At 44.3% G+C, this 18,984-nt stretch overlaps 1 protein-coding gene across 1 annotated transcript in view; it reads left to right on the top strand.

The window, feature by feature from the left end:
* The window catches only part of SYT4 (synaptotagmin 4), a 38,132-nt gene extending 20,790 nt beyond the window's left edge, over positions 1-17,342 (top strand). Inside the window, exon 4 of the mRNA XM_073680449.1 lies at positions 13,538-17,342. Coding sequence (XP_073536550.1) covers positions 13,538-13,845 — 308 coding nt within the window. The 3' untranslated portion in view covers positions 13,846-17,342. The remainder of the gene's footprint in view (positions 1-13,537) is intronic.
* The last annotated feature ends 1,642 nt before the right edge of the window (positions 17,343-18,984 follow it).

Raw genomic sequence — 18,984 nt, 5'->3', positions numbered from 1 at the left:
AAGATATAACAATAACAATACAATAAGAAACACATAAAGGTGGTCACGGCATGTCCGTAACCGGGTGCAGTCTTTGAAGAAAGCAAGGTGTCCATTTCACCAAAACAGGGAGACGTAACCAGGTAGGGGTCTGTCCTACCCCGAGTCCTTAACAGTCTCTAGTCCATCCTGGGTTACGCTCCAACTAATTGTACAAGGATTCCCGGTAGATCCACCAAGGATTCCTAAAAATAACTGGAAACACAAAATTATACACAAGCAACAATACACAGATAAACATAAATAAAACAATTTATACACTTCAAATCCTCCTACGGAGCTGACTGTCTGGCCCCGAACTACAGGCTGTAGGAGCTGTCAAGGGTAAACTGGGCAGCTGTCTACCGGCTCTTTGTCTCACTAGGGGTACGGCAGGCTCACTATAAGCAGAGGGTTGATCCTCCTGTTCTGCTTGTGTGGAGTCTTCTGCCTCCTGGACCGGCTGTTCTTCCAGCTCTACCTGTTGCTCCGTAGGTGCTTGGGATGCTGGTTGGAGGAAGGTGAGTACGGGTACCACAACTGCACCATTGACTTGAGTCCAAGACCGAGGGAAGTCCCCGAGCACAGTACTAACCATATCTTCCCTTTCCTCTACGGGTCGATGGTCTTCTTGTTCCTCTTCAGGGTTCCTCAGTTGTTCGGGACACTTCTTCAGGTGGTCCCGGGATACAATGGCTGTGGTTTCCCCTCCGTCTTTACTGATGGTACAAACCTTCGGGTTCTCGTGGCTTGAGGGCAGTACGGTGTACGGGTCCTTCTCCCACTGGTCGTCCAACTTGTGGAGCCGTCTCTTCCTCTTCAAGACCTGCTCTCCGGGTACCAGGGGAACAGCGGGAGCATACTGGTTGTAAGTTTTCTCTTGTCTTTCCCTAGCCTGACAGAGACTTCGCTCCACGCTCTCCTGTACTCTCCGGTACTGCTGCTGCCTCTCTGTGTCCCAGTCTGTTTCTGGTGAAGTGTCCTCGGGTGTCAGGACTCCCATTTCCAGGTCAACAGGTAACTTACCAGGTCTTGCCCTCATTAGGTAAGCCGGGGTACAGTTGGTGGAACCTACCGGGATGTGGTTGTATAGGTCCACCAGATCGGGCAACTTCTCAGGCCACAGACTGCGTTCTTCCAGGGGCAACGTTTTTAGAAGATCCATTACCACCTGGTTCATTTTCTCACAAAGTCCATTAGTTTGCGGATGGTAGGGTGTCGTCCTTATCTTCCGGCAGCCATACAGATTGCAGAATTCCTGGAAGACCTCCGCTTCAAAGGCAGGTCCCTGGTCCGTCAGCACTTGGTCCGGGTACCCGTGTGGACGGCAAAAGTGCTGCTGGAAGGCTCTAGCTGCTGTTTGAGCCGTTAAGTCCTTGACGGGGACGACAACCAGAAACCGGGAGTAATGATCCACGATGGTTAACGCGTAGACGTAGCCACTTCTGCTTGGGGTCAGTTTTACATGATCCAAGGCTACCAGTTCCAACGGTTGCCGGGTGACGATGGACTGCAGGGGAGTCTTCTGGCTGGCACGGTCCTTCCTTCTCAGGTTGCACGGGCCACAGTCTCTGCACCACTTCTCGATGGTTCCCCTCATGCCTACCCAGTGGAACCGCTCGCGCAGCAGGAACTCCAGCTTCTTCCACCCGAAGTGTCCAGCTCCGTCGTGGTATGCCTCCATCACCATGGCTGCGTCTCTTCGTGGCACCACTACTTGCCAGAGTAATTCATGCGTCCGGGAGTTAACCATTCTGCGGCACAACTTCCCTTTGTAAAGGAACAGTCGACTCTTCTCTGCCCATAGTTGTTTGGCTTCCTCCGGAGCGTCTGGTTCAAGGCGAGCCTCCGGCCGAGTCAGCATCTCCTTCACCAGTCGGACGGCAGGGTCGCTGTCTTGCGTTTCCGCCCAGTTGTAGTGGGGTAAGGGGTTCAACGTAGCAGCCTGCTTACTCCTTACCCGGTGGGAATACTGGATAGTCCCATGACGGTGGAACGCAGTTCAACTTCTTCCAGTCCCTCCGGATCTTCTCCTCCGTCCGGCAGGTTGGGCATCCTGGACAGGGCGTCCGCGTTGGTATTGGAGCGTCCTGCCCGGTATTTGATTGTGAACTCGTAGTTGGACAGACGGGCCATCCACCTCTGCTCCAGGGCACCGAGTCTTGCCGTGTCCAGGTGTGTCAACGGGTTGTTATCCGTGTACACGGTGAACCGGGAAGAAGCGAGGTAATGCTTAAAGCGCTCGATGACTGCCCATACTACGGCCAGGAACTCTAGCTTAAATGAGCTGTAATTCTCGGGGTTCCTTTCGGTGGGTCGCAGTTTTCGGCTGGCGTAGGCGATTACTCGTTCCTTCCCCTGCTGGATCTGGGACAGTACGGCTCCTAGCCCGATGTTACTGGCGTCGGTGTAGAGGATAAAGGGCTGGCTATAATCCGGGTACGCCAGGATTTCGTCCCCCGTGAGGGCCATCTTCAGCTGGCGGAAGGACTCTTCTTCCAGCTCCTCCCATTTGAAGGGCGGCTTCTGGTTCTTGGCCTTCCGGGACTGGCCTATCAGGAGGTCCTGCATAGGTGCTGCCTTTTTGGTGAAACCGGGAATAAACCTTCGGTAGTAGCCTACCAACCCGAGGAACTGCCGCACTTCTTTTACGCTGGAGGGGCTTGGCCATTCCTTAATTGCGGTGATCTTATCAGGGTCGGGAGCCACTCCGTCAGCGCTCACCACGTGTCCCAGGTACTGCACCTTTGGTTTCAGGAGGTGACACTTGGAGGGTTTCACCTTTAGGCCGTAACTTGCCAGAGCTTCGAACACTTCCGCCAGGTGTTTCAGGTGGTCCTCATACGTCTTGGAATATACGATGACATCGTCCAGGTACAACAGGACCGTCTCGAAGTTTCTGTGGCCCAGACAACACTCCATTAGTCGTTGGAAGGTTCCCGGTGCGTTGCAGAGTCCGAACGGCATGCAGGTGAACTCGCTAAGTCCCATCGGGGTGGTGAATGCGGTCTTCTCCCGGTCCGCCTCTGCTACAGGAAACTGCCAGTACCCGCTAGTGAGATCCAAGGTAGAGAAGAAGTTAGCAGATCTTAAAGCAGCCAATGACTCCTCTATCCTTGGTAAGGGGTACGCATCCTTGTGTGTGATACGATTGATTTTCCGGTAATCTACACACATCCTCATGGTGTTGTCTTTCTTTCGGACTAAGACTAGTGGAGCTGCCCAGGGGCTACAGCTATCCCTGATCACCCCAGCCTCCTTCATGTCTCTAAGCATCCCCTTGGCGTGTTGATAGTGGGCAGGGGGTACGGGTCGATACCTCTCTTTTATAGGAGGATGGTCTCCCGTGGGGATGTGGTGTTCTACCCCCTTGACTCGCCCGAAGTCTAACGGGTGTTTACTGAACACTCTCTCGTACTCCTGAACCACCCGATAGACTCCTTGTTTCTGGTGTGCGGGAGTGGAGTCAGTACCCAGATGTAGTTGCTGACACCAGTCCTCCATGTTTTTCTTAGAGCCGTTACCTTCCTCCGGGTGAGATGGAGGCAAGGGTTCCACAGATTGTATAGAATTTTGGTTAATGGTATATAATTTGGCTAGCGTGGCATACCGGGGCAGGTACACTTCCTTCTCCCCGATATTTATTATGCGAACGGGTACCCTCCCATGGCGTACATCAACCACCCCCCGTGCTGTCAAAATGGTGGGCCTACTGTCCGAGTAAACTGGTTCTACCATTGCCTGGTAATCTCTACCTCTCAGACCAATAGCTGCCCGGCACCAAATCATCATTTCACTTTTTGGGGGCATGGCAATAGGAAAAGGGTCACACATTCTTACGCTACCAATCTCACCGCCGGAGAGTTCCACCTGTTGCCGTCGCATCAGTGCCCGGATCTCTTTCTGGAGCACCCGCTGCTCGCCGGAGCTGGCGTTCTTGGCAACCTGCTGTAAAAGGAAAATCACCTCTGCAAGACAATTTTCAATTACATTAGTTCCTAGAGTTATTTTTGGGTGACTCTCATGTTTGTCAATATCTACAATGATCAGTCCCTGTGCTGCCAGTTCGACTCTACCGATTTTGATGGTCACCTCTTTAAATCCGATCTGTGGCACGGGCTGGCCATTGCTGGCGATGATACTCAAGTCGTCGTCAGGGTAGCGGGTAATATCCGAGTCATTCCAGTACTGCTTAAAGAGCACGTACGGGATGGTGGTGACCTGTGACCCGGTGTCCAGTAGGGCACTCATGGGAATGCCATCCAGTACCACAGGCAAGACTGGACGTCCTCCCACATATCTGTCGCGCCAGTTCGATGGGCCTGGTGATCTTTTTCCTGGGGGTTGGCCCTCTACCCCAGGTTGTGCCCGTTTAAAGAACAGTACCTTGCCATATGTCCAGGTTGATTGCAGCGGCGGCAGATGGGTCGTCCGTCCTCGCTGTATCGGTCACTGGGTCTTCCTCTGGCCGGTGGGGTCCTCCTTGGTCGACGCCACGGGATGTCCTCCGGTCCGGACGCCAGCTGGATCTTCCCTGGGGTGGAAGCCTGTAAAGACTGCACAGTTCGGGTTAGCGCAGCAACGCTCTTAGCTAGCTCTTGGACCTGATGGTGTAGGTCTGGAGCCGGGTCATTGTCCAAAGCCTGCGCATCAGCTCCCACAGGCCCTGCCGACAAGGGCGCCGCCTCCTGGTGGTAAGTGATAGCAGGGCGCTTGTGGGTCACAACGCCACCCGGTGCCGGTTCTCAGAGCACCCGGATGGCTCTGTCCTTGAACTGTGCAAAGCCCAGATGGGGATCCTGTAAGGCCATTGCCCGCAACTGGGTATTACAATACAGTCCCTCTATAAACTGTTCGGTCAACAGCCTGTCCTCGTTTCCCACTCCATCAGGGTCGGTCTGCTTAATGGCCCTCAGGGCCTCTTGTAGGTTTAGTGCATAGTCCCTTATACTCTCATGCGCTCGCTGCTTGCACCCGTAGAATCTAAGCTTAATCTCGGCTGAGGTGCGGGTATCAAAGGTGTCCTTCAGCCGGGTTAGTATCCCTGCGACAGTCTTCCTCCCAGGTGGCCAGGATTTTACTTCCCTTTTGGCTGCCCCGGTTAGTTGGGCCACCAGGATGCTCACTTTTTGCTCTTCTGTGAGGGGGTACACCTGGAAGAGGCTATCCAGCTTTTCTCTAAAGTTATGCAGGGTATGTGACTCCCCTGAGTACTGGGGTAGCCAAGCTGCTCCCGGGATATAGGGCATGGTGAAGGGCATAACTGCAGCAGCGGTAGCGCTGGCGGGGGTTGAGGCAGTGAAGCTCTCCTCCGTATCCGACATCTTCCTCCCCCCTAGTGGACCGTGGCCTACCTTGCGATGATCCTCTTCCGTAGGCCGCGGCTCCGCAGTGGATCGTCAGGGATGAGGACCTTCCGTCGCGCTCCTGTGACGTCGGCGTCTGCTGGGCTCCTTCCAGGACCTTACGCAACGTCCGGACGTGAGGCGGGGCTTCAGTTCTCGCGCGCTTTCGGAGTCCACGCCCCTCTTCTTCCCGCGCGGCGTCCTCAAGATGGCGTCCAATGGCGGGAAAACTCCACGGATGGCGGGAAGAAGGCAGAAGATGGCGCCGGATGGCGGGAAACTTCACCGATGGCGGGAAGAAGGCTGAAGATGGCGCCGGATGGCGGGAATCTTCACCACAGGTAAGTTTGAAAAGTCTCTTTTTCAGGCACGCAGTACCCGGTGGTTGCGGGCACGAAATCCTGCCGACTACGCCAAAGTTGACGCGCCCCTGGGCCTGTGTCGCGCTGCGTTGCGCACGCGGGAGCTTACCCGGAGCCGGATCTCTTGAGGGTTGTAGTCTCGTGGCGGTGACCCGGTCCGTGCCCAGGGAGTCAAACTGAGCGGCGATGTAACAGCGGTAGATGCAGGACGACTACGCCACCCGTTGAATGCAGCTATGGAGCTGCCGCTGCAGGACAGTCCGCTGAGGCCGGTGGATGGATGGTGCAGCGTAGATGGTATAACCCCCAACGGGAGGGGTATGGCTTCAGGGCAGCAGATGTGGATGATGGGGGTAACAGGAACCACTCAGAGACGGTGCGGTGTAATTCAGGGTCTTTACTGGTAACAACGATAGACCCTCCCGGAGTACTTGCTAGTGAACGGGGCCTGGTCAGTCCTTGAGCAGATGGGATCTCCCCTGGCCAGGCGGAGTTGTAGGCCTCCCAAACTGACTGTACTCTTCTGGCTACCTTGCTAGAAGCGGATATAAGTAGCCCACGTCCCTGAGTGTACCGTGTGGTGCTCACCCGTATGGCCGGTGACTCGGGGCCTTCTAATGGCTTCCGCCCCACGATGGCGGTGCTGGTCCCACGCGTGTGACCGTGCCTTCGGGTTTCTGGGCCTGAGGACCTGAAATCCCCTGCCGGTCGGCTTCTGCTGCTGGGTAAGAGTTAGTCCCCACAGCCTCGGACGCCGGGTCCGGTAAGAAAGCTTCTCAGTCAGGGCGAGCTCTGCAGCTGCCAGCCCCTGACTCGTAGTAATATTGCTTCTGCTGTTTCTTGTCTCTACTCTCCTTGACTGCTAACCCTGCTTCAGCCCTGGGTTTATATAGGGGAAGTTCTTCCCCTCCCAAGACTGGGCAGGAGGTGTGGCATGCACAGGATCCCTGACCAAAGGACCTCCCACCTGCTCTCAGACATAACATTACATTACTGTGGAAACCAGACCCCTGGGGTGCCACAATTACACTGGGGACAGTGGGGTCAGATGTAATACACGGGGGGGAGAATGGGGCTGGTTGTGTTATGCACTGGGGGCGAGGGGTCTGATGTTATACACCGGGAGCAATAGGATTAAATAAGAAACCTAAATTCAATAAATCAGACTTTAAGAGGCATGTCCCAATACTTGTGCCCAGATTGTGTATATCTTATACAGGATAGGTGATAAATGTATGATAGCTGGAAACCCCACAATTTATGAAAATGGGGTGGTCCTAAAGTTCCCTGTGTGAATGGAGGGCAGTGAGCATGTGCGACCACACCTGTATTCACTATGGCAGTGGTGGTCGCACATGCTCATTCCATTCACACAGGTAAATCTGGGCCCATTGTTTGCACAAAGTAGCCACAGATTTATCATATACAGTATTTGTTTTTTATCAAACAACCCCTATGGAAATCTGATAGTCCTAGGTGACACATTCAGCCCCACTATATCTACTGTGTGCACCTCAGCTAATGGTGATGAAGCTCTTGACCCTTTTTTACTATTTTTATTCTGAAAGCTGATGCGGTAACCCCCTGGTTTAGGCAGAGCTGGCCATTATTAGCATTCACTATGTGACCCACTTAAGTCATTGCAGACGAGAGCCGAGCCGGTAATGCGCAGAATGATGGAGATTCATTAGAGCACGGCTCGCTGCGTGCGGCTGATTATAAATACATCCTACATTCAGAGCGGTCTCTAATAATGAGCTCGTACTCAGTGCAGGGCCAAGAGAGGCCGGAGTGTTTTCTTAAAGGATTCAACCACAAAGTGCGGCCTGTCGCCTGGGAATATCCGCTGCTGCCCATTAAAGTGCTGCCAACCTGCGTCTTCTCCTCACACACAGCGTAATAAATTATGCTGAGACATTGTGACGAGATGACGGGGGCACGTGACGCCTCTGAGAGGCTTCATTCCAGATCGCACCACTTTTAACTGTTTATGATCCGCAGTAATTACATTCATTCACAAGGTGCTGTGTATGTGAGGACACCGAAGACTCATGGTTGTCAGGTTATAGTAATAACTTATAATATTATTACTACTCAGGGAGTAGCTATAGGTGCAGAGGTAACAGACGGATCCAGGTAACGGGGCCACAGGGGTCCCAAAGGCGTCTCTGCTACATATGGAAACACAACTATTGATGGGTGGTGGGCGCCGTGCCAGAGTTACCTTCCTTCTGCTGCTGTTACCACCACTACTAATACTACTGCTGTTATTATTATTATTATTATTATTACTACTATTAATACTGCGACTTCATTTATTATATTTACTACAGCTAATAATATTATCACTATTACTATTATTTTACTACTACTACTACTACTACTACTACTACTGTTACTGTTACTACTACTACTAATTCTATTACTACTTCTATTACTAACACTAATTGTATTAATACCGATACTTCAACTATTATATTTACTACTAATAATGATATTATCACTATTACTATTAGTATTATCTTACTACTATTGCTACTATTACGTCTACTACTACTATTTATTCTACTAATGCTACCACTTCAAATATTATTTTTACTACTACTACTTCTATTACTACTGCTATTAATTTTACTACTATTACCACTACTTCTACTATTACTACTAGTAATTCTACTAATACTGCTACTTCAACTATTATATTGACTACTACTTATAAAAGTATTATCACTATTACTATTAGTATTGTTTTACTTCTATTGCTATTGCTACTACTACTATTTTCCTACTACTAATATTACCACTACTACTATTACTACTACTACTAATTCTACTACAACTTTTATTACTATTACTATTCATTTTACTACTATTAACACTAATTCTACTATTACCACTAATTCTACTATTACTACTACTAATTCTACTAATACTGCTACTTTAACTATTATTTTTACTAATAATAATAATATTATTATCACTATTACTATTATTACTACTACTACTACTACTACTACTACTACTAATAATAATAATTCTACTAATACTTCAACTATTACATTTACTGCTGCTACTAATTATCACTACTACTATTACTGCTACCAATTCTTCTAATATCACTAACACTACTTATACTGTTATTATTACTATTACTACTACTGATTCTACTACTACTTATTGTACTTTTATTACTACTACTATTAATTTTACTTCTATTACTACTACTTCTACTATTACTTCTACTAATTATTCTACTATTACTTCGACTTCTATCATTACTACTACTAATACTACTACTTCTACTATTACTACTACTACTACTTTTTTAATTTTTTCTTACAAGACTACTACTAGTACTACAACTATTTCTGCCATTTCCTCTACTACTTTTGAGGTTATCTTACTTAAATGTTGGATCCCTAACAAACATTTTATTCTTAGTTTGTTGGGGAAGAACTTGCCCTTCAGCGCAACCCCATCCATCAGCCTTTGCATGAAATGGTACTTTGACTTTGGGACTCATGCCTCAATATCGGTGGCCAACCTTGTCATCCATTGTGGCTAAATGGGCATACATCTCTTCAGGAACATTTTTCTGAAGATTGGAGGTTAATGGGACAGCAAAGAGGGGGACAAAGTTTAAAATAATAGGGAAGCAGGATACTTTTTGAATAGATGCAATGAAAGATGAAAATGGATCTCATCTAACAATTTCTCTCCCAGTCCGTAAAGATTGTGTTACCATGGACATCACATTGTAGGAGCCCCCTTGCTTTGCCCATTAGGGCGTGTTCTGGTACCTCAGATTACTTGAAATGGTATTGTGCTGGTCACAGCTAGTAGATTGATTTGTATGTCCTTCCTGGCGGTGAACACACGGGAACCATGTACTTACAAATCCCTTACAAATCCTTATTGCTTAAGAGCGGCAGGCTGACTGCTGACATAACAAGAAAGCATTTCAATCAATCAGATTAATGGATGCGGACAACATATAACAGAAAAGTCATAAAAATGTCCAAGCAAAAGATATGACGAACGATATTTCCATATCATTTCTAGTTTCTGTTCAGTCCCTTTACTGTAAAGGTAAATTAACTCAAAACTGGTGCGCTGTATTGATCCTAGTGCAGGGTCTGAGGGTGCGGCAAATGTTCCAGAGATTCAAAGAATACTACATAGAATACCCCCGTGTCATGCACCCCTCCCCCAGATCCTACAAAGGAATAAACGCCCCCATGCACACTAAAGTCAGCCAATCCCGCTGGTATCACTATGGTTGGCGGACAATCTAATGTGTAAGTTAGCCTCCCGAATGTCCCCGACAGATGATGTCCTAGGAGAGAACGATCGAACTTCAACAGCTAATCAAAAACCATTTGGAAGCTGCTCTATCATAGAGAATACAGAAATCCTTGGCCAAGACGAGTGTTCCTGTTTATGGGGAAGTCGTGAGAGATAGCCGTCAGGTGAACGACCTCTCCCAGAGTGATGCTAAAGATTCCATGGCTTTAGCGCAGGCCAGTCCTTAGATCAATGGTGTGACAGGAAGCTATTACATCTCGATCTTCAGTCACATGACCGTGGAGACCTATGTTTGGCTGCCAAAATCAGATGTCTGGAACAGAATTCCATTAGAGGCACCTCCAATGATGTCCTATTCCTGTTAAATTTCCTTTCCATGGATCATTGATTTAATCTATTCTCCTTGGTGGTCTAGTGGAGAAGGTCTTGTTCCTTGTTTGTTGCTTATCTTTCCTGTCCTGTGAGAGATCTGCTGGTAACTGATTGGTTTTGTTACATCGAAGGAAAGGGGAAAAGTCGTAGTCATAAATTGAAAGCTACTGTACCTCTCACACCTAGAATTTCACAGGTAATATTTTTGGTGAACCAGTAAAGTGGTGGCCAAAAGTATTGGCACCCCTGCAATTCTGTCAGATAATACTCAGTTTCTTCCTGAAAATGATTGCTATCACAAATTCTTTGGTATTATTATCTTCATTTAATTTGTCTTCAATGAAAAAAACACAAAAAGAATTGCCCTAAAGCCAAATTGGATACAATTCCACACCAAATCTAAAGAAGGGGGTAGACAAAAGTATTGGCACTGTTTGAAAAATCATGTGATGCTTCTCTAATTCGTGTAATTAACAGCACCTGTAACTTACCTGTGGCACCGAACAGGTGTTGGCAATAACTAAATTGCACTTGCAGCCAGTTAACATGGATTAAAGTTGACTCAACCTCTGTCCTGTGTCCTTGTGTGTACCACATTGAGCATGGAGAAAAGAAAGAAGACCAAAGAACTGTCTGAGGACTTGAGAAACCAAACTGTGAGGAAGCATGAGCAACCTCAAGGCTACAAGTCCATCTCCAAAGACCTGAATGTTCCTGTGTCTTCCGTGCGCAGTGTCATCAAGAAGTTTAAAGCCCATGGAACTGTGGCTAACCGCCCTAGATGTGGACGGAAAAGAAAAATTAACAAGAGATTTCAACGCAAGATTGTGCGGATGGTGGATAAAGAACCTCGACTAACATCCAAACAAGTTCAAGCTGCCCTGCAGTCCGAGGGTACAACAGTGTCAACCCGTATTATCCGTCGGCGTCTGAATGAAAACTGACTGTATGGTAGGATACCCAGAAAGACCCCACTTCTTACCCCAAGACATAAAAAAGCCAGGCTGGAGTTTGCCAAAACTTACTTGAGAAAGCCTAAAACGTTTTGGAAGAATGTTCTCTGGTCAGATGAGACAAAAGTAGAGTTTTTTGGCAAAAAGCATCAACATAGAGTGTACAGGAAAAAAAAAGAGGCATTCAAAGAAAAGAACACGGTCCCTACAGTCAAACATGGCAGAGGTTCCCTGATGTTTTGGGGTTGCTTTGCTGCCTCTGGCACTGGACTGCTTGACTGTGTGCATGGCATTATGAAGTCTGAAGACTACCAACAAATTTTGCAGCATAATGTAGGACCCAGTGTGAGAAAGCTGGGTCTCCCTCAGAGGTCATGGGTCTTCCAGCAGGACAATGACCCAAAACACACTTCCAAAAGCACTGTAAAATGGTTTGAGAGAAAGCACTGGAGACTTCTAAGGTGGCCAGCAATGAGTCCAGACCTGAATCCCATAGAACATCTGTGGAGAAATCTCAAAATGGCAGTTTGGAGAAGGCACCCTTCAAATATCAGGGACCTGGAGCAGTTTGCCAAAGAAGAATGGTCTACAATTCCAGCAGAGCATTGTAAGAAACTCATTGATGGTTACCGGAAGCGGTTGTTCACAGTTATTTTGGCTAAAGGTTGTGCAGCCAAGTATTAGGCTGAGGGAGCCAATACTTTTGTTTGGCCCATTTTTGGCGTTTTGTGTGAAATGATCAATGATTTGATTTTTGCTTCATTCTCTTTTGTGTGTTTTCCTTGCAAGCAAATTAAATGAAGATAATAACACCAAAGAATTTGTGATTGCAATCATTTTCAGGAAGAAACTGAGTATTATCTGACAGAATTGCAGGGGTGCCAATACTTTTGACCACCACTGTATATACAACTTGAGTTTATTTGTGCTCCTGACCTCCTGAAATAAAATAAAACTTGAGAAGCATCTTGTTAAATGCTCTATTAGGTTTAATACAGTGCTCTCCAGTGTTTAGAATATGTGATAAATCTACCAAAAAATGTAAGGATTGGTTACAAAATGTTTTGGAAATCAAAACAGGTCTTTAAAGGGCTTTTTCTGTAGATCCCATTTTTTCAAAGGGCAGGGAATGTGATTGAACAGTAAAATAGCCAATACAATAGTACTTTAGACCATTGCTACTCCAGTTCCCGCTAATCTTATTTTAGTTTTGGACAGCTGATCATGTGCAATCTAAGCCCATGACTGCTATGATCAATGATCAGCAGTGATCGTGCACCAGCTAAGCATACCAACATTGCTGCCAATCAGTTGTTTCTAGTGACACTGCCGGAGCCATCGATTGGCCACAGGCATTATGTCCTCGATGGCATCAAGTCAGCAGCATGGAAAGACCAGAACAACAGCAGTGTTTGGGCTGAAGATTAAAGGGAACCTGTCATGTGAAAAAGCGCTATTAACCTGCAGACATGGGGTTAATCTGCAGGTTAATAGCATTCTCAACCTACCTGACGCCACCACTTAGAACCCCGGTGATGGGAAGAAACTAACTGTATTCCTCCCAGTAGGGCTCTGGTTTCAGTCACGGGAGCGCCGCCGATCGGGTTCTGTCATTTTTTTGTGCATAAAGAGCGGTGGCAGTAACTACGACCCCGGCACTGACTGACAGCCGGCCTTAATTCTGAGTGAGCTGTCAGTCAGTGCTGGGAATGAGGTTACAGCCGCTGCTCTCTATACACAGAGCTATGACTGAACTCTCGCCGGAGCCGCCCCCATGACTGAAACCTTAACGTTACCGGGGAGAATAAAGTTAATTTCCTCACGGCAGTGGGGCTGTAAATGACAGCCCTAGGCAGGTTCAGAATGCTATTATCCTGCAGATTAACCACCTATCTGCAGGTTAATAGCATTTTTTCACGTGACAGGTTCCCTTTAAAAAGATGAGTAGTGGTTATTTTATATTTTAATCACATGTCATGTAAAAGGGGCTAGTTTTTAGTAGCACCCATCTTCTTTACTTTAAATAGTATATTTATTATTGTCTTATTATATAGAAGAACACATAAGAACCCTTACTTTCCCTTCCCTCTATAATTGTGTTTCTTAACAACATTATTGGGTAAAATACATTTTTGTATACATTTCAATATATATTATTCAATAAAATTGTTCTTTTTTTCAGATCCTTATGTGAAAGTGAATCTGTATCATGCAAAGAAAAGAATTTCCAAAAAGAAAACTCATGTGAAGAAATGCACCCCGAATGCAGTGTTCAACGAACTCTTTGTGTTTGACATTCCTTGTGAAGGCTTGGAAGACATAAGTGTGGAGTTCCTGATGATGGATTCAGACAGGGGCTCCAGGAATGAGATTGTTGGTCGATTAATCCTAGGAGCCTCAGCGGATGGAACAGGTGGAGAACATTGGAAGGAAATCTGTGAACATCCTCGGAGACAGATTGCCAAGTGGCACATGTTGTGTGATGGTTAGAAGCTTCGAGTTGAATGGACTTCAGCATCTTCATTTTTTTTTTATTTCTTTGCCATGTAAAATAAGAAGCTTGCAGTGACATTCTTTTTTTTATGTTAACACACGATCAATTGCAAAATTAAAATAGAATAAAATAGGTGAAAAATAAAGGACAAAATACATTTTAGCCTAAGAACAAAAACAAAAAAAAATCACTACCTTCACTTTATAAAAAGGAGATTTTGCAATTTATAGTGATTTAAATCTATAAAAAACTTTTGGTCATTGACTTGTGTTGGAGAAACTCCATGAGTAGCCATCATTGCTGTTAGATTAAAGGCATGTAGAAAATGAAGAAATTTCGATTGGGCAGACATCATTGCTTAACAATATGATAGAGAATTTGGAATCCTTTGAGTTGCATGTAACCCATGGCCTTTATGATGGACTAGTGGCAAAATTGTGAAAAATTAGTGCAGGGATGAAACTATTGAAATATCTTGGTAGGTTCTGGACAAAGATTAATTCATTGCAGTTGATTTGGCAACCCAAACTGGCTAGTGGCTAACAAAAAATGAACATGACCAACTATATCCATCAAAAGCAACTTCTGAATCGGAACATCTCAATGATTCACTAATCTACAAATGTTTCCATTATTCTTCTAAATCCACATGGTTCACCATATTTATAACCCAAAAAATTAAATAAAATCAATTTTTGGTTCTACTGGAATAAAAATATTTCACTACCTGAATCCATGACTTTAATGAAATATGACAAGTAAGAGTAAAAACTGAAAAAACAACTAAGAAACTTTTTTTGTTTAGAATCAATGTTTATCATTATCAAGGTGAATCCACAATTTCTTTAGAAAATGATCAAATATATTATTATGGAAATTTGAAGGACTAGAGAGGATTTTCCCTCTTCAGAGACCCTTCTTTCTAACTGAGCAGAGAGCATCTACAAAGAGCTCTGGATGACCCAACTTGTGGTTAGCCCCTAGATTTTAATGAGAACTGTGTAATTCTTAAAAATTGGATACTGTCCCCAAACTATTTCCAACTCGTATCCAGAAAATATTGAAGAAAAAAAACAATGGGTTATCATACATGGACAACCTGATTCTGAGCCCTCTTTTAGGGCATTAGAACATCAAACAGTGACTACTTGCTATTAAGAGACAGTACAGGCGAGTCAGTGGGTAGTCGATGTTAAGGTTGGAAGTTCTGGAAGTTCCAACTTTTTTTTTGGACAACCAATGGGACACAGTGGTCAAGATGAACTGTAGATTGGGGGATCTGATGAGGATCTTCTTATGGTGACAAAGGGGCATTTCATAAATGGCTGCATATCCAACAGTAGTTACGCTGAAATTGACAGATCTGCCCTGCTTTCTAAGAGAGTTGGTCATGCCTGTGGTAGAGAGCTTCTTGAAAGAACAAATTTTTCTTTGGATGAATAAGCATAATCATGCATTACTTACTTTATTTCAATGAGTACCGAATCTATAAAGTCTATGAAGATCTAGTGGATAATGTAATCTCCATTTGTCACACACCTCTACTCTATCAAACTCTTACGTAAAGAATGGGAATCCTGCACAAATATGAAAAAGAAATATTGAAGCTTTATTTGTAGGGCAATCCAGAAAAATAATGTTTTAGTCTTGAAAATCAGATGGATTGCCTAATTATAGGGGGAAAGTGGATTGAATCATTGTATTAGTAATGGGTAACAGCCCCAAATGATCGGCACTCAAACTCTTAGCTGTTGGTTAGTAGAATATGAATAAAATAATATATGCTATTTCTCTATTACAACTTTTTATAAAACTGTAAATTGCAAACATCCTTTGATAAAGTAGAAGGTATGAGAATTTTTTTTAGCTAAGAACACCTCCAGTCAGGTTTCACAAAAATCCTCCTATTTATTCAGGTTTTGAAGGGGCAAATATGATATTAAATACTTCTGTTAGATTAATTAGATCAAGTTGCCAGAACAAATAAGATATTCATCAATTTTTAGGAAACCACCAATGTGCTCCAGGCAGTTGTCACAACTTCCCTTCTACTTTTTTCCACTTAAGGTCACAACATACATTATTCAGCTGGGTGTCAAAATGAGCACAAGAGAAAGCTTCTGCCATACTTACTGGAATAAGAAAGTTGGTCTCCACCAACCATAGAGGGTATAAAATGCAACATAAAAGAATGATAAAATCTTAAAATAAAGTTGGAAGATGATATGACTGTTTCTTGTATCTTTGATGTGGCTCTCTGGCTTGGGAAACCCATGATCAAATATATTATTCGGAAAATTTGAAGGAATAGAGAGGGTTTTCCCTCTTGAGATCCCCTTCTTTCTAACCGAGCAGAGAGCGTCTACAAAGAGCTCTGGAGGACTCAACATATGGTTAGGTTAGTCCCTAGATTTTAATGAGGACTGTGTAATTCTTAATTTCTCCTGTGGTGGCACTTCAGTGAAATTGAACACTTAATGCCAGTTTACCCAAAGATTACAACTTCATTGCTGTGATCAGTTTATTATCTGGGGACTCTACTAACAAAAAGGGAATGTTCAAAGGGAATATGTTTTGACTAGAAAGGCTCTTTTAATTTCAATGTTTGGTTATGAAAAAAAAATGTTTAACTGAGATATTCGAGGTATATAAGCCAAGTTTTTGAGAATAAAATAATTTTTATTAAGTAACGACGTTACCCCACATTGACTGCATTCACTCTTTCTGTCGTGACGTCAAAATCAGGAGACCATTGACCCCAATCAAACCAAAAGACTTCTATCGAACAACCTGCTTTCCATTCCGCATCTCACGCATCGTTGTTCTGTTTGTGACTTGTTGTATGAAATTGTGATTTTAATACAGTGTGTGATAAAATAAGAAAAACACAAGAGGAAGACCGTGAGGTACCCAAAGGGCTCGGACTCAGAATCAGTGGGTCTTGTGAATGATGTGAATCTGTGCACTATAAGAGTATAGTATGTAGCATAAAGTATGTTATATTGAACTATTAACCAGTATGTCCCAGTAACAGATAATGGGCTAGTAACTGTTTTGTGTCATTGGAATAAACAAAACAAAAACACCTTACTGTCCGAACGTGTAGCAGATTTGCCTTTTTACGTCTTTATTCGAATGTCCGACTGCACTACTGTTCTATGTGTGTTGCATTTCTTTTTTAATTTATTTATTTTTATTTTTTTATTGCTTTTTTTGTATATGAAGACAAGGAAAGAGATTGTTGATACTTTGCCAGATAAAAAGAAAGACCACCCCCCTCTACTGTATACCATCTATTTCCAGAGGTGTAACATTAACGAGCAATGTATTATTACGTATTATTCCTGCTGAATGGGGGTGAATGGGTAATACAACCTCCCTATACTAGTGTGTATACAAGCTGATAATTCATGTGCAATTAATGGGACATGGTTTTCAATTTTAGTGTACAGCATATTTGGGTTGTATTAAAGATAAAGGCTATGCATTTTAATGTGTGAGTACATGTCTTTTTTTTAAATGCATGGGAAGGGGTTTTCAGGTTCTTTAAGATTCAAATTCGTCTGCTCAAGCAGATTTTCTCAGGAAATTTGATTCACTGCAAATTTAATATCCTTTCTTACGTTCTGGTCTTTTTTCCAGACCCCAAAGCGTAATAAACAGAAGATGCAAAAAATAAAAAAAATCCTTACATTCACCTCACCCCTCACTTGTTAAGCCCCTCTGCTCTTCAATGTTACCCATCCAGTCCTCTCCATCTTCTGATTGCCACCATTTGCGCTGAATTCCATGGGCCGAGACTTTTGGCTCTGATGAGGCCCATGAGGGTTCTTCGAAAGAACGAGAAAAGTTATGATGTCGCAACATGCCCCATTATCTTGTGTACGCATGCATAGAACCTTCTCCATTCTCGTTAGAACCAGAAGTCTCTTTCTAGGTTTTAGAGGCCCGGAAATTTCAGCACAAGCTGCGGCAATCAAAAGATTGGACAGGAAGTGTGATGGTGAGGACAGGAAGTGTGATGGCGAGAAGCCAAGGGACCGGACAGGTGAGTAAGGTGAGTAAAAGGATTTTTTTTTTATTTTACAACATATTGATGGCCTTTTACAGTTAAAAAAAATGGTGTCAAGCAGCCACCATTGTGATGAATCTGTGTAGACGTAGAATTCAATTACACTCTAATATATTAGCTCATTTCTAGAAGGGATCATTAAAAAATGAAAGAAATAAGTGGTTTGAATTTCCCATTGCTCCATCTATGCTGCGTTGGGGGTCAATTTTGGGACCAGAAGTGATGATGTCTTGTCCATCAGGTGTTGGCTGCAGCACAGTAAGGTGGCAAAGGGCTGGGATCTCGTGATTCCTAAAATGTTGTACTGGTAGAATATGTCTCCTCCATGACCTACAGAAGCACTTCTAACATTCAGTAGACAGATCCCTAGGTGTGGCCGATTTGGTATGATCTCCTTCAGTATTCTAGGTATCCAAACCTCGGTGGGAGCTATAAAGTTCAAATCTGTATTGAAAATTCAGCAAATTAAGTGTGACAGAACTATTGGCAAAATCATTACACTTCACAAGGGCAGAAACAAAAGAAGGACCTAATTTTAATAGGAAACACTTGTTAAGTATAGAAAATTTACATTTACAAATACACTTGAAACTAGAGACAAAATAGAGATGAACGAATCTTTAACAATGTTTTGTCTATTCATACCCAAAAACTTGAGTCCCTCACCAAATCTCTAAGTTTACCCCACCATGCCTAGCCATGGGTTGTATCTAGAAATGAAAGTAGAAAAAGCTGGGTCCAATAACAAACTTTTCAAAGCCTCACAACTACATGAAAAAGTTGATGCACTGATGCACTTTCAGCCAAGTATATTTAAAAAGAAGCACAAAGTACTTAACATACCTCTACAATAACAAGTAAACACACCTACCCTTACAAATTTAGGAATAGTGGAATATATAGGTGAACCCAAATAGGTTATCCCAGAGTGCTAAGTGTAATCAGACCCCAGATTACAACTCAAAATTCATCCCAGACTAGATGCCTAATTTATCAAACTCCAAACCAGACCTCTAAATGCATTCAGACGAAAGACCATATGTCAAAATGTATTCACACCCCT

This window comes from Phyllobates terribilis, unplaced genomic scaffold (assembly GCF_046119375.1).
Source record: "Phyllobates terribilis strain yellow unplaced genomic scaffold, ASM4611937v1 Scaffold_1__5_contigs__length_1240528914, whole genome shotgun sequence".
In the NCBI taxonomy this organism is placed as follows: domain Eukaryota; kingdom Metazoa; phylum Chordata; class Amphibia; order Anura; family Dendrobatidae; genus Phyllobates; species Phyllobates terribilis.
Note: the sequence above shows the minus strand (reverse complement) of the source record. Positions and strands in the feature narration are given on the sequence as shown.